Consider the following 14,538-nt stretch of genomic DNA (forward strand, 5'->3'; position numbering starts at 1 on the left):
GACTTGTCTGGTACCCCAGTTTGATCCACTGGGTCCCCCCAAGGCCTACAGACTGTGGTGCCAGCCCTCAAACTTGCTCCAGCTACACTTGCAGATAAACCACGTCCACGCTTTCAGCTTTAGCAGCCAGAAGCACAGACAAATGTGATCAACCTATGAGTTACCTGGACACAGCAAGAAATTGACTTTTGTATAAGGATGAGAGGAACCAAAACAACTCTTCAAACTCCCCTACAACCTGTGTCATGCAAACACATCCAGTCAGTCGAACTCCTGCAGCGATGGCTATTACAGGAAGAGAGAGACATTACCAGTTTCTGAATTTGGGCTTTTTGCCTCAGCAAAGCTCCTGATGATTCTGCTTAGCTGAGGGACGCTGTCTGTTCTCCCTCAGAGAAGACTGTGCTCTGCCAACCACCAAGGAGTCTGCTTGTCCCCACTAACAGCTGAGGAGATGCAAGAGCCTCTGTTACGATACTCAAAGACCAGGGAAGTTAAGACACCAAGACTAAGCCAGATTTCACCCACAATTTCTCGAAGAACTTCTCCCTTCTAACCTGATTTTAAAAATTGACACAGACATTTGAAATGAGGATGTAAAGCAAGCCCAATTTAACATCTACTTCGAGTAAGCATTACAGGGCAGAGAGCTGCATGTTCCTTATGAAAAAACAAAATCTCCCAAATACCTTGAGCACAAAAATATGCTCAGACCATCACACATGACAAAAGCTGTAACAGGTACTAGTTCGGGCAAGGGCTTAGATTTAAAAGCCTTGAAATCTCTTAAAATAATGATCAATCACTTCCCCACCAAAGACAAAAACACTGAAGGTCTGTTTATTGTTTCCCTTCTCTGCCTGCTAGTCTCATAAAGACTTCAAACACTGTAATTTTTGGCATGACTATGCCACAGAAAATCCCACATGCAGACACAAAAATAAAAGACATTCTTAGGTTGTTCCCTTTCATTAGCACTGCACCTCACCCACTCGGTTGTTCTCGCAAGCAGCAGCAAGAACTAGGAAGTTCATCTCAGCTGGCTTTTACATTACCTTTTGTAATGGCAAATTGCAGTACCGCTCAGCTACAAGAAATTGTGTCAGTTTTTCTTTTCAACACAGGTACTTTGAAAACTGAAGCAAAAAATATGGTGGAGCCCAAGGAAGCCCCAGACGCAGAGCAGAAAAGACAGAATTTTGCTTTTGGTTTAGCTTTATGCTGATGTCGTCCTAGCAACTTCAGCGTAATTGGTGGACATTTGCACCATTGTAAGAGCAGAATCTGTATCCCAAGGTCAAGTTTTTTTGTAGTCTAAACTGGTTTTACTCTGGGAATCTGGCCTATGCAGCCCTTCCTTTGATACATTTACATGGCTATAAACAAGTCGGAACATTTTTCTGAGGAGTGAATTGCAGCCAGGGAAAACACAGCCCTAGGCCCATGCTGAAATGGGTAAGGATTTAAAAATGTTTGCAGCAGTTAGTGGTTGGGCACATAAAAACACTCCACCCTCCTGCCTCCAGCAAGAGAAAACATGCAGACAGTGCAGCAAACTTCATGCGTCAGGATACACCATTTGGCTTTAAACAAGATCAACAGATTTCCAAAAAACGAGAAGAGGGGGCAATGCATATGTGCCTCAAGACTTGGTGTGTTGACTAACATCTCAGTTACCCACTGGTGATGTTTAAGGAGAAAAGGCACAGCTCTGGTGCCCAGCAAGCCGTTAAATGGACGTTTTGTGATGCCCCTGGCACTTTACAAGGCCAAACGGGAGCCTCTAAACCCAGAGTCTTTACTGAGTCTTTACTTTTACAGAGTCTTTACTACTTTACTACTCTCCTCTCTGGATTTGCCACAAGAGATAATGCCATGGGGGAATACAACATGTTCTTGTCCTGTCGATGCAGATGTTGAAGCCTGAGTGCTTGTCTGGCAACATGAGATTAATGAAAGAGACCTTCCATAGAGAGCATCTTTCACGTGTGCAGGCAAATTGTCTGCCATTCACCTGGTGTAAAACCGAAAAAAATCCAATCGCTAAAACATCACCATAGGAACAGCAAAGAAAATAAAAGAAGGAAGCATATTTTCCTGCTTGTTTTTTAGGGAAACAAGTTTCTCTGCAGGGAAGCAGTATGTTCAGCAAACAGATCTCAACAATTTTATTACCAAGTGCACCATTTCTTATAATATTTTTTTTCTTTCATTTTGCTTAACTCAAATTACTCTGATCACAAAAGGAATAAAAGATAATCCAACAATAGTCATTATAATGCTTAACTGTGTGCACACATTGGTGAGCTTAACTGAAAAGCACACAAAACGCTCTACATCGTGCTATACACATACCAGCGTGAATATGGACAGTCGTATGCACAATACATATGGACAATCTCTTTTTCTTCAAGGGAAACAGAGGCACACTTTTTGAGAGGAAGGTGTTAGTCTGACTCCTGTTTGCTATCTTTAAGTTGACAGCGATATCAAACACTACTGGGTTTCTGCAGTAGAAGTACTGGAAGTCACTGGGTAGTGACTGAGATTACTCTCCAGTTCCCACCTTGGTCAGGGGCCTCCTGCCACATTTTGGACAAGTTATGTAAATTGCAGGACTACTCACACGTGTAAACACCCAGTGAATCCCTAGGTAAGCTTAGCAAATGGCTAAACACTTAATAACAACCTGAAACAGGACCTCTTAGAGTGACTGCCCATCAGTGAACACTAATGACAAAATTTCCTTTTTTCCCCTTGTTGTGCAGTCCATCAAACACCCAAACCCTCCATGTGGAACCATCTTTCTACATTCACAGTCTCAGGCTGGCTGGAATCCTCACCTGGGGTGGGGCACATGGGCGTTAATCTAATAAGGCAGCAACGATAATGCACAGGATGACTTTTTCATGTTGTGTTCTTGTAAAACCTTACTGGAATCTTAGCTGGCAAATGATCTAAAATCTCAAGCTTTCTGTTGTTCTTGTGCAACACAACTGTTAGCGTGTCTGTACAACAGAGCATGAGTAATTTAAAAACGGGACCAGCCTTGAGACAGAAGGAAACATGTTGTGAACCCAGAGACATGTTGTCTCAAAGCTCCAGTGCATTTGAAATCCAACCCACCTGATGAATTTGCAGCAGAAGTTCTATTAGCAATTGTCCATTTTTTAGATACTTAAAAAAAAAAAAAGTGACATAAAATTAACTGCAGGTATTTTAAAAAATGGTCTAGATCATATTGGGGCTTAAAAATGCTTCAGAACTGCCTCAAGTACAGTAGAGATATTGTGCGTGTTTTTTGCTAGATGTTTATAACTGATCATACAATTTTGTCACATAATTTAACTTCCCACATTTGCTAAATGCATATTTTCAAATATTTAGAAATAAAGTTTAGCAAATATGCAATTTCACACACAGATAGTCAATTCCTGTACCAAGAATAATCTAAAGGCCCAGATTTCTGATTTCCAAAACTGACTTCTTACAGATGGGCTGTGAATGCTTTTATATCTTTTATTGTTGATGTTACGAGAGAAAAAGGTTGCTGTCATCACTGAGATTCTATTTGAAACAGTGAATTTGAGTGAATCTATGTATACTTATGGTTAGAAGCACAGCAACTGCTAACATTGACCATGCTCTGTGCTTACTCACCTCTCAGTTATCTTGTTTCAATAAGATGAGAAGTTACAGGAAACAAAAAGAAAATTCAGCATCCTCATCCACAGTTGTAAGGAGGAATCAAGCACCATACTCATGCAGTTCTGCTTTGTAAATTACGTGAATGATACATGGAGACTGCAAGTGTATATTCTCCACGTGCAGTGACCAGCAGAGCTGTGTGAAGGCAGCATGGAGCAGCTCAGTTGTGGCCAGTGCTGAAGGAACCACTGATACTTGCAGGAGCTGTTGCTGTTATGGCCACTTCCAACCATTTGCTCAGTCCTTACACACTTATATTGGAAAAATATTTTACATGGATCGGTTTTGAGAAATGTGAAAGTCCATTTGGGGGAATGAGGTCTGCAGCATGGGAGAGATCTTTGCTGAGGATAGGAACAGGACACTTTGCTGAGGACATGAAAGTTACACTTGCTTCAGCAGCACCTGTACGTCAGGGCAATCCAGTCTGGCACCGAACCGCATGACAGCCACTACCGCTCGGGCTGCTCGTTGCCATTTTCACCATCTACCTGCCTGCTTTTCCAGTCAAGTTTCTTCATTTTCACTTCTCCTTCCTGTACAACGGAGGCAGTGTGGTTCAATTTGCGCTTCCCACACCCCTATATCACGCTCCTCAGGGTGGGGTCCCCAGGCACAGCTCTCCCCCTTCAGTGAGGGGACAGCACCTGAGGTGATCACCGCGTGAGGCAGCGTCATGGTTCCCTTGGCACTGCCAAAAGGCCTGGGCTTGCCCCACCGACCCCTCATGGCGCCGAGCGCCCCATGGCGCAGCCAGAGCCCCTCTCCCTGAGGCGGGCAGGCACACAACAAAATGGCGCCCAGCCTTGAGCACCACCTGTGCCAGAAAGCAGCGTGCCCACGCTGGCCTTAGGAACACGGCAGCCTAGCCCAACCGCGACAGAAGCACACGCAACGCCCACATAGCGTGGTGGCGGTGTGGGGATCACTGCACAAGCCCACCCCCGCCGAGCACATTAAGGCCGACAACTCGCCCGCCCGCACGCAAGGCACCCTTAGCACGCCCGCCCATCCGCCCCGCAACCCCACAGCGCTTTCCCAGCGCGCAGGCGCAGCGCTGCCCGCCCTCACCGCCCGCGCGCAGGCGCCGCCCGCGGTCCGGGGAGCGGGGCACCCTGAGGCGGTGAGGGGCCGTGAGGGGCCGTGGGAGGCTCGGCCCCACACGGTTTGGGGGTGCTGCTGGGGACGGGTCCCTCCGGGTCCGGCAAAGGGTTCTGGGGTGCCGGGGAAGGGCTTTAAGAGTGTGCCTGTGGGCTAACGTCCTATTAAAAAGTTTAAGGAACGTGTTTAAATAACGGTGTTAGTGAAGTGTTGCAAAAAAGTCTTCTGCTGTGCTCGTGGTTGCCTGAAGGCAAGTGATCTGCGTTGGGATGTAAAGCCACAGGTTTTGTGGGTTTGGTTTCGTTTTTGAAAGAGTTGAACAAGTCTGCTGGAGCTATCCCTTAGGCTCAAAATTATTTTGCTTCTTGGTAGTAAGAGAGCCAAATTTATGACAAGCTCAGTACTATATAGGCATGATACTGCGTTTTGTAGTCTTGCTTGGATTAAGAAACAATAGTAATATCACAGGTTCTGTGGGTTTCCTTTTTAATGTACAGATTGTTTAAAAAATCCAATTAATTTGACTTTCTTTAGTAATTGTGTCTCTCTTTTTTTTCCCCCCCTAATAGAATGCCCTAGGTTGAATTTGGAACAAGTGGAGGGAGCACTGACTTGACAAGACAAATGAAGATGAGGAGATAACGGAGGTGTCCTTGGTACAGAGCCAGGAAGAGCAGAGTTGCTGGGTTAGTAAAGCTTTGGCATGTTTCATCTTGGAAGAGGAAGCGCCTTGTGCCAGTCCTGCGTTGCCCGGTGTCTTGTTTGTAGGATTTTATTTTTAAGAGACCTGTGTTTTGAAATTCCCAGTGGCAAGTTTTAGGTAAACAGAGGGCATAGCTGACGATTTTCCAGCTGCATTTTGGTCATTAGCAGGTGGTTCGCAAGTGCTAAACTAAGTCAGACATTGCCAAATCAATTTAAAGTTGATACATGCTGAGTGGTATGATTTATCGTTTTAATTAAGTTGCTTTTCTGAGCAAATTGGGAATGCATACTTGTAATCTAAAAGTCCACTTGTATGAGTAATTAACTTTTTCAAGCAGCATCCCCAGAAGGATCAAATGAAACAGTAGATTATTTTCACAGACCTGGGTACGCAATTATTTTCTTTATAAAAAAGATTAATTGTTTATACAGATGGACAATAAAAATCTTGTGGCTCCCAGCAATCCTTTTATCGCTACTTGGGGTACAGTTAAACAAAAGGACTGGTTCTTCACAACCTGGCTTTGTAAGGACTTCAAGTTAAACAAGCAGTATGGGCCATTCAGATTAAGAAAATATTTTGTTTGGAGTGAGCTTTTTTTGATGAGTTTGGTGTTGCAGGATGTGACTTTGGATATACAGGCATACTATAATATGTCAAAGTGCTTCATAAGTTGTCTTGATCCTGTGTAACAATTGAAAAAAGATGTCACTGCTATAGATAGCAGTAGGAGGAGGAAAAAAAAAACACAACATAATAATGGAGAACACCTAGATTTTTTTTTTGTAGGATTTTTCATCTCAAAGAACAAATACCATAGATTTTTATGACTGAGGGAAAAATAATACGCAAAACTCATAGCCTGATCCTTTATACCAGTTACTAGTGCCATTTGTCACCTTGAAGAAAAGGTATTCATAAAGCAAGATGCTACTTTGTGTATAAAACCATTGTGTAACTTTAGCACATGTCTTGATGAACTTAACAATTAGAAAAGCTCTAGTATTTCTTCTTAGAGTTTTTTACTTATTTCTGCAGCCATGTGACTCATAATCAGGTAAAAATGGTACTACATGTAATTCATTTTGTCTTTTAACAGAAAATATCCATTCCAAGATGGAAGAACCAGCATCTGATAAATTGACATCTTTGTGCAGTACTCCAAAGGACTCTGGCACAGCAGCTCCCCAGAGGACTGGTTCAGGGAAGCAGGTATAAAAACTTGTTTTTCCAATAATGTGATTCTTCATAGTAAGACAAATGCTTATGAAATCATCAAGTAGTTGGAAGGCAAAAGATAAGGTAGCTTATACCTACAGCTACAAGATTGTGCAGGTAAGTGGTGTAAGGAGTGTTCTTGGCATGCTTTGCTCTGAATATGCATATGTTTGCTGTGAATAAGGTGATGTATTCAGTATTTGCAGTCTACCAAAAATCCTATACTAGTAAATTTCAATACTATTTAGTTTTCTCAAGTTGTAGTTTTCTGGGTTCCTTTATAGGCAAAATGTCTTTCCATGACTTCTACTTGCAGTTGAATATAGTACACTCTGATTGCAGTTGGGATATTCTCCATAATGCCAGACTCTTTTCGGTGTTTCTCCTAGTATGCGTACTGTGATGCTGTCACACTCACCATAGTGCGTGTTACTAAAAACTGGATCTATGCTGGATAAAGCTAGGTTGTAAATGTTCCTTAACTAATCCTTCTTGCCCATATTTTAGTATTTTCCCACAGGTAAAAATGTTAGACACATATTATAAAAATATTTGTTACCTTATTTTGAAGAAAAAAGCACTTTTTAGATGTTCATTAGTGAAGGACCTCAAAACATGAACAAGTTGAAATTAGATCATTTCAGATACCTTGAAGTAGAAAACAGATGTTTTATACTAGTGCTAATACAGAAAGTATGTGTGGTGGGATGCAGCAACAACAACAACAAATCTCCAGTAAAAAGAGGAGAAATCAAACTAGATGAAATAAAATCAGCAAAGCTGATATAATGCCATGTCTTCTGCACAAAGACTAGATGAGTAGCTTTCTCTTAGTAAGGGGATTTGGTCCTAGGCAACATAGAGGTACGTTTTCCAGTAAATTGCACCCATGTATGCAAACACACCTGAAAGGAAGGAATTAACTTGTTAACTTTAAGTTTACCAATGCTACAGTGACAATTCAGAAGTCTGGTTTTACAATTATCTTTACGTATATGACATATTCTGCATGGAGTTCGGTTTCGGTTCTTTGAAATTTGATCAAAGATGAGATTTTTGTGATCTTTCTCTCTTCTGCTGTTCTTCATTTTCTTCAGCCAATGAGTGCAACTCTAAGGGAACGATTAAGGAAAACAAGACGTTCATTTAATGCTAATTTTACAGTGGCAAAGCGGCTCAAAATAGACAGTGAAGAAAAAGACTGTGCTGATGTTGACAAAGAGCATCTGCCAAAAAAAAGTGTGGATTGTTCCAGGTTACAAGATGGTTCTGAAAGCCTGGAAGGCAACTGCACTGGGCATGCATGTTTCAAAAGTCCCTCACAGGAGAACAATCTCTGTGAATCAGGAGATAACGGGGTTAGGGCTGATCTTAGTCCGCAACAGTCCCTGGAAGAAAAAGTAAGGCTGGTGAAGCAAGTGCAAGAGAAGGAAGAACTGCTTCGAAGACTAAAACTGGTCAAGATGTACCGATCTAAGGTGAGGAGAACCTCTGAAAAAGCTCTTCTAAATCGCCCTTTGAAGTGAAATGGAGTCAAATCTTCATTTACTGATTTAAGTTACAATACTGAACCATTTGGTTTGTGTGGTATTTGTGTATTATCTCAGTTCTAAGCGTATTATAAAAGTAGATTGTTGCAGAGTATGAAACTGATTTGTCATTTGCTGAGATGTCTTTTTTTGTCCCAATTTCAGAACAACCTGTCTGAACTGCAGGCTTTGATAGTGAAATGGAGAAGCAGTACCCAGCTGATGCTCTATGAGCTACAGTCAGCTTTTTCTGCAGATGGCAAGAAAGCAAGTCTCAGTCAACTGATAGATTCTTTTGGATTAGAAGACCAGTTACTGCACTACAGCAGAACAGAAGAAGATTTTGTGGACACCTAATCAACTGGTGCAAAGCTTTCAATTACACACATGCATAAGCAGAAAAGACTGAATAAATTCTGATAACCGTAGAAGTGACAATCAGACAATGAACTTTGTTTTGCCAGGAGGTTTTCTCATGACCTACTGGTGAAAGTGTACATGGATACGGCAGGCAGTGTACAAGGCGTTACTTAAGGGAAAAGATTGAACTCATGCTGACTTCTGGAAAACACAGTCGTTTGCAGATGCTGGTCAAAACACTTGCCTTCAGGGGAACTGTTCCTCCCAACCCTTCAGCCACAGCCAGTGGTAGTAGAAGGGAAGGCAAGAAAATTGGAATTGACATCTGTCTGCCGTACTACATTATGTGAAAGCTGCAGTGTTTTTTTATTTCCTTTGTATAAGAAAAGCGCTCCCTTGTCTAATGAAGTGCTTCCAACGACAACATTGCTTACCTTTCTGCAGTAAAGCTGAATAAAACAGCATTTCATTTATCCTCCAATAAACGTTGTCTCTTCAAACTGTTTTTCTATAATTATTTTAATTTGAAATTGCTTATTTTCTCACTTCTGTGGGCATATCGGTATGACTCTTAAGCTTTTATTCTCCTTAAAATCATCACTTATCTAGTGTAACAATATGTAAATCTCTACCTGTTCTACAATGCTCCCTGCTGCGAATAATTTTTTATATGCAATCACAGTTGTCATTGGCCGTACCTTAACTGTTTAGTACGTATACTATTTTTCCCATTTTCCTTAATAAGGAGTAATTTCTTATATACCTCAAGCGGAAAGAAAATCACAGATCAAATAGTTCATTGTAACACTGATAGGTCTCATTAGACTTAAGTTTGGAGTCACAAGAATTCTTGCTCTTAAGAATACTGAATGTTGCTGCCTGCTGAGACTTACTGAAGAGTGACCTTTATTACTGATCACAGTTTGAGGATTAAGAAACTATTCCTTTTTGCCTCTCTAGCTTACTGAGAAATGATGATGGGCCTTCCTGATAAGGGTACTTCTTTTCCCTGAGACCTTTGGGAAATTTGTAATTCCCCTGCTTCTCCTACGGAAGGTTCAACAGGAGGAAAAAAAAAATGTTGCAAGAAGAGGGCAAGATATAATTAGAATCCTTAGAGACCTCAGTTACAGGTGATAAAGCAAAAAAGCAGCTGTAGTGAGGTTAAAACAGAAGTAGTCTTCCTTGTAAACATAGAACTTTGCTGAACCTAAGGTATCAAAGTTAATTAACGTTCTTAGAAAGGGGTAAGTTCAGATTTTATGTGAATTTATGGAAGTGGAAGAAAAAGCATGGAAGAGATAAACAATTAGTAGATGTAAAATCACATCTTTCTTGCAGTACTTCATTTCAAAATGTCCTCCAGTTGCATATTGGACACTAAGGAAATGCATTCCGCAATTACATCTTCCATTTATTTTCTGTAATGAACTATATGTTTATATAACCAAAACAGCAGAAATATATCACGTGAACCGAAATAGATTGCAGATAATATTAGGTATAAAATGTATGAAACAGATAAACATGCATCTTTCCAACTGGTATTATTTTAAAAGAAATTACAGAAGAAAGTGTTGAGAGTTCAGGGAGAAAAGGTGTATGTCCAAACTCTGGGTCTTAGACAAGAGCAGTTTCTTATACATCTACCAGGACTGGGATTTTTAAAGAATAGGGAATGTTCTTGATCTCAGTCTTTCAGCTTCTGCCTGAAGAATTCCAAACTGTTTTTCCTGTTCCTTTATGAGATCCCGCAGGTTTTTCTGCTTCAAAATCTCTCGGTAACGCTGCTTTGCATTCCTTTCAGAAATACGCTGTATGTCTGCATAAAACAAAATGCAAGGGTCACCCTGTACATATAGTGGATGCATAGTCTTTATACTGGACCTGCTCCAGAGTTATTCCATGTTCTGTATAAAATAGGCAAGCATTTTAAGAAAAGGCTCATAGTTAGCTTTAAGAGTCTTTAGAGTAGTGAATAAAGCAAAAAAAAATAAATCAAAAAAGGCACTGGTTGCACACCCAATGTTTTAAAACCATTTTACTAGTGAAAAGAACTATACAGTTTTCCTTATAATGCATACCCTTCTCAGCTTCTTGGTCCTCTCTTCACTTGACTGCATGGAAAGTCAATTAACTTTGGCTACAGAAGCACCAATCTCTAGGTATGATCGTATGTAAATAGCATTAAATAAGTTGTGGTAGAAAAGCTAATTGTGCATGTAGTGTAATAGATAGGAATTTCTTGTCCCTTAGTTGATGCTGATGGAGAATAGGACTGTCTAGCTTGGGAGTTGTTTTCTGAATGTTCTTTGCTTGTGACTTAAAGTGCGTTACTGTGACTCACCAGCTGCCCGAGAGATATGCCTCCTTTCTGAAACAGACACAAGCATTTCCTTTAGCTGAAGGCTGAGCTCATAGTTTGCTTGCTCTTTTAAAGCGATGCACTTCGCCAACTCTCTAATTCTTTTCTGACGATTCTTCGTATTTTTCTTGTGCAGCTGTCCATTTCCAAAAGAATAAAGCAAACACATGAAATAATACAAAAGACAAACTTTTGATGGAAGCCTACAATCTTCAAAACTGCGTTGTAGCTCAGTTCATTTTCATGTGCTTTGATTTTCTTGCTTTATTTTGTATAACGTCTTTCACAGATTGCAGTCCAGTATTGTCCTGGTTTCAGTTAGGACGGAGTTAATTTTCCTCCTAGTAGCTGGTAGGGTGCTATGTTTTGGATTAGGATCACTCTCTGGGATGGGGGAGAGTGAGCGAACGGCTGTGTGGTGTTTAGCTGCCAGCCGGCCTAAACCACAACAAGTATGCTTTATGGAGTTCTAATACAAGTAGCAGACAAGGAACATATAGGTATGGGTCAAGGAGAGAGAGAGATTAAATACAGAACTTGAAAGGCTAAGCAGGGAAAGGAAGTCAGTGGAACCAGTGCATTGAAAATACTTCCTTGGCTGCCAGGCACTGTGGAAGATAGGCTATTGTGCTGATGCTGTCTTGAAGGGCTGTAAAGGGCCAGGGTAAATACTGAAGATTGAAAAGGAACACAGAGAAAATGGAAGCTGATGTCAGCTACAGTAACCTGGAGAAAATCCAGCGGAATCCTTTACAGACAAGGATAATCATAATTTAAATGTTGAAATAGGTAAGGGAGCCAGCAAATCGGATTGTTGTGTCTGTGTTATTTTGAATATAGGAGGGTAGTGATATTATGAACAGACTGGTACTCCTACAGAGAAACAGCTCTAGGCAACTTGAAAAAACTGTTCAAAGTCAGATGAATAAATACATAGGTGTATATATGTATATATACATTCATCTGTGTGTGCTGTTGTGGCTGTGCTTTAACAGTCCTTGAGTTAGCTGAAGAGGTGGTATGCCTACATGGGATGCTGTTACTCCTTACAAACACCTTTTGCTAATGAAGGAGAGGGGTTGCATTTAAACTAACGACATCTCTCAAATGTGGTGGTTCACTTAGGAATAATTACCTTATCCATGACATCAAGAGTCTGCTTCATCACTGAAATGCGGTGGGCAATGTGACTGTCATAGTTCAGCATGGTTAGGAACTGAGCATTGAAAACAGAAGGAAATGAGGTTGTTAAGCCTTTTTTGTTCTCAACAATTCCACACTTCTGTAAAGACACTCATGATACATGAAACTCAAAAAAAAACCAGAATTCGGCACAGTGGAAAACCTTACTAGTGATCATAAATGTACATTTTAAAGATAGTCTTGTCATACAATAGACCATGCAGCCGTTAAAAAGCATTGTACGTTTTGATGGAAACAAAGACCATACGAATTTGTTGTGAGGTTGTCAAAAAAAAATAAAAAGATATACTTTTACTTATAAGGTAGTCAAAGCTAGCACAGGTGGAGGCCAAAGGTGTGTAGAAGACAGGTTTCTGTGGATATAACATTTATCTTTCTGAAAAAACATTCCACCAAACTGACAGGGAAAAGTTCTGTGGTTTGTCTCCAGTTAAAAGAAGAGAAACAGAAAATACCCAGGAGGCTCCTTGCGTACAGCACCAAATTGCTTTCATTCGCTTTTTCTACGAACAGCCCTCATTCCAGGCATTGCCAGGTCCTGGCCCCCATGTGTTTCTCTGAGCCATCTTTCTTTCTGCTCCTGTCATGGTCTCTGTTGCCCTTCCTACTAGCCCCACATTTCTACTCAAAAATGCCATTGCTATGGGCAAGGACAAGTCTAACTCACACACAGTGCATCTCTTTAAATGAAGTTTGGCATTAACAGTGACACCCTGGTGATAAATTTGTTGCAAGAACTTTTCAGTGTATTGTCACATCACCTCTTCAGAAAGCTATTTTGTTGATGTTAATTACAGAAGTCCCCTGGCTGTGATTCAGAAATGAACAAGAAGTTTGGACAGGCAGAACTAATGAAGCCTAAGCAGAACAGATGTTTGGGTTTTCTTCTAATCTTTTGATTGAATTGCAATATCTTTACCCACTCTCCAATATTCTTTATTTTCCTGTTATAGCTCTCCCCACTGCAATATCTCCAGCTTCCCTGTCCTCCAACATCCGTTACTTTGAACCTTTATTTCCCCTACCTCATCACTGCGAAACCAGCTTTACATCTGATCCTGCAGTACCCTCACACTTCCCCTACAACCTCTCTTACTTCTCCTCCCTTCTCCCAGTGGCATCCCCGTCTCTCTCCCACAACCTTTTGCTGTTTTCTGGCCTGCCAAATGCATTTTTTCAAAGCTATGTAGGTGCTGACTGGTCTGCCCAGCTGCTGTCTCTTGCGTGCCAGACATAGCAAACAATTACCTGTCATTCTTCTGCTGGTACCAAGGCCAACAAATGGCACTGGGGCTCAGCAAGGCTCCTGTAGGAACTCTGTCTCTGAATACTGAGCAAAAGTTACAGTATTTCTGTGAGACACCAGGTGGGTGCACTTGGGAACTAGTCAGGGATAACTTTGCCTTTGTTTAAAACGGAATTTCATCACTGATCAATCTCAAGAGCAAAACTTCTCTTTGGAAGCTGAACTGTTGACATGTTAGGAATCAGGTTTCTGTGTAGTGGTAAGAGAGTTAAGATGTATAAACAATCGCAGAAGAAGAGGCAGCAAAATTCTCTGTGGTATAAAGTATAAATTAGAGAAAGTAACTCACTAGCTGGCGATCTTTTGAAATTGGTAGCATTGCAATATCCCGAGCCTTCTGTTTCAGATCTTCTATTTGCATTCTCATTTTCTTATGTTCCCATTCCAACAGAAATATCCCTCGAGAGAAGTCTTTACGCTCCACCATGCTAGCAATTTTTTTTTCTCCTTGAGCCTGAAAAAAAACAGATTAATCAAGAGATTAATCTTAATTAACACACTCTGTGGATTATGGAATAATTATTTGCAACAACATGGGCAAGCTTCCAAAGTTATGGTATTAGTAAGGAAAATGTGCCGTACTGCAGACTCTTTCCAGACTTTGCCCAAGATGGTTATCTTTTGTGGAATTTTGTTCCCTTTTATGCTCTGTGCCACAGTCTTGGATCATAGAAGGAGATGAAGAAAATTACAACTAACCTCTCTCTCTACATCTTCCTATCTTTTATAAGAAGGCTAAGGCATCTTATCTCTACAAAATACAAGCTTGCTCTGTATAAGGTATTTTGCAGTTGTTGCTGAAGGCTTTGTGTATTAGCAGTAAAAAGCAAATTTACAGCTAGAATGCCTAAAGTATGATAATCAATTTCACCTTACATAAAAAGGTCTATCAGTTTGTTAAACCTTAATGTAAGCTACTGTTCAACATGACTATGTGTTTGCCTTGAGAGAATTCTAGGACTGGCACCCAGGATATTAGGATTTTCTATTTACAGCATGTTTGTAAGTGATGGCATGTCTAAAAACTGTTGTCATTTCATTG

At 40.8% G+C, this 14,538-nt stretch overlaps 2 protein-coding genes across 9 annotated transcripts in view; one reads left to right on the top strand and one right to left on the bottom strand.

The window, feature by feature from the left end:
- Positions 1 to 4,725: 4,725 nt before the first annotated feature.
- On the top strand, positions 4,726 to 9,122 carry SFR1 (SWI5 dependent homologous recombination repair protein 1). 3 transcript variants are annotated; one of them, XM_040562927.1, is made up of 5 exons: positions 4,726 to 4,831; positions 5,379 to 5,495; positions 6,615 to 6,727; positions 7,831 to 8,211; positions 8,428 to 9,122. In XM_040562927.1, exons 3-5 carry the CDS (start codon positions 6,632 to 6,634, stop codon positions 8,617 to 8,619), a joined length of 669 nt encoding a protein of 222 aa, XP_040418861.1. In that variant the 5' UTR covers positions 4,726 to 4,831; positions 5,379 to 5,495; positions 6,615 to 6,631; the 3' UTR covers positions 8,620 to 9,122. The 3 variants fall into 3 exon arrangements, with proteins under 3 accessions (XP_040418861.1, XP_040418862.1, XP_040418863.1); XM_040562928.1 differs by lacking the exon at positions 4,726 to 4,831 and adding an exon at positions 4,839 to 5,059; XM_040562929.1 differs by lacking the exons at positions 4,726 to 4,831; positions 5,379 to 5,495; positions 6,615 to 6,727 and adding an exon at positions 6,748 to 6,850.
- The window catches only part of CFAP43 (cilia and flagella associated protein 43), a 45,642-nt gene continuing 40,095 nt past the window's right edge, over positions 8,992 to 14,538 (bottom strand). For all 6 annotated transcript variants that reach the window (XM_040562910.1, XM_040562909.1, XM_040562911.1 and 3 more), the window contains 4 exons: positions 13,786 to 13,950; positions 12,123 to 12,203; positions 10,970 to 11,123; positions 8,992 to 10,444 (listed from right to left, as the gene is read on the bottom strand). In XM_040562910.1, the coding sequence (XP_040418844.1) occupies positions 10,287 to 10,444; positions 10,970 to 11,123; positions 12,123 to 12,203; positions 13,786 to 13,950 (558 nt within the window). In that variant the 3' untranslated portion in view covers positions 8,992 to 10,286. The remainder of the gene's footprint in view (positions 10,445 to 10,969; positions 11,124 to 12,122; positions 12,204 to 13,785; positions 13,951 to 14,538) is intronic.

This window comes from Cygnus olor, chromosome 7, assembly GCF_009769625.2.
Source record: "Cygnus olor isolate bCygOlo1 chromosome 7, bCygOlo1.pri.v2, whole genome shotgun sequence".
NCBI classification, from domain to species: domain Eukaryota; kingdom Metazoa; phylum Chordata; class Aves; order Anseriformes; family Anatidae; genus Cygnus; species Cygnus olor.

Excerpts from the sequence above, each read along its gene's own strand:
- SFR1 (XM_040562927.1), top strand. The coding sequence starts at position 6,632 with ATGGAAGAACCAGCATCTGATAAATTGACATCTTTGTGCAGTACTCCA. Across the intron at positions 6,728-7,830 it reads GGACTGGTTCAGGGAAGCAG|CCAATGAGTGCAACTCTAAG; the intron begins GTATAAAAACTT and ends CATTTTCTTCAG. Across the intron at positions 8,212-8,427 it reads TCAAGATGTACCGATCTAAG|AACAACCTGTCTGAACTGCA; the intron begins GTGAGGAGAACC and ends TCCCAATTTCAG.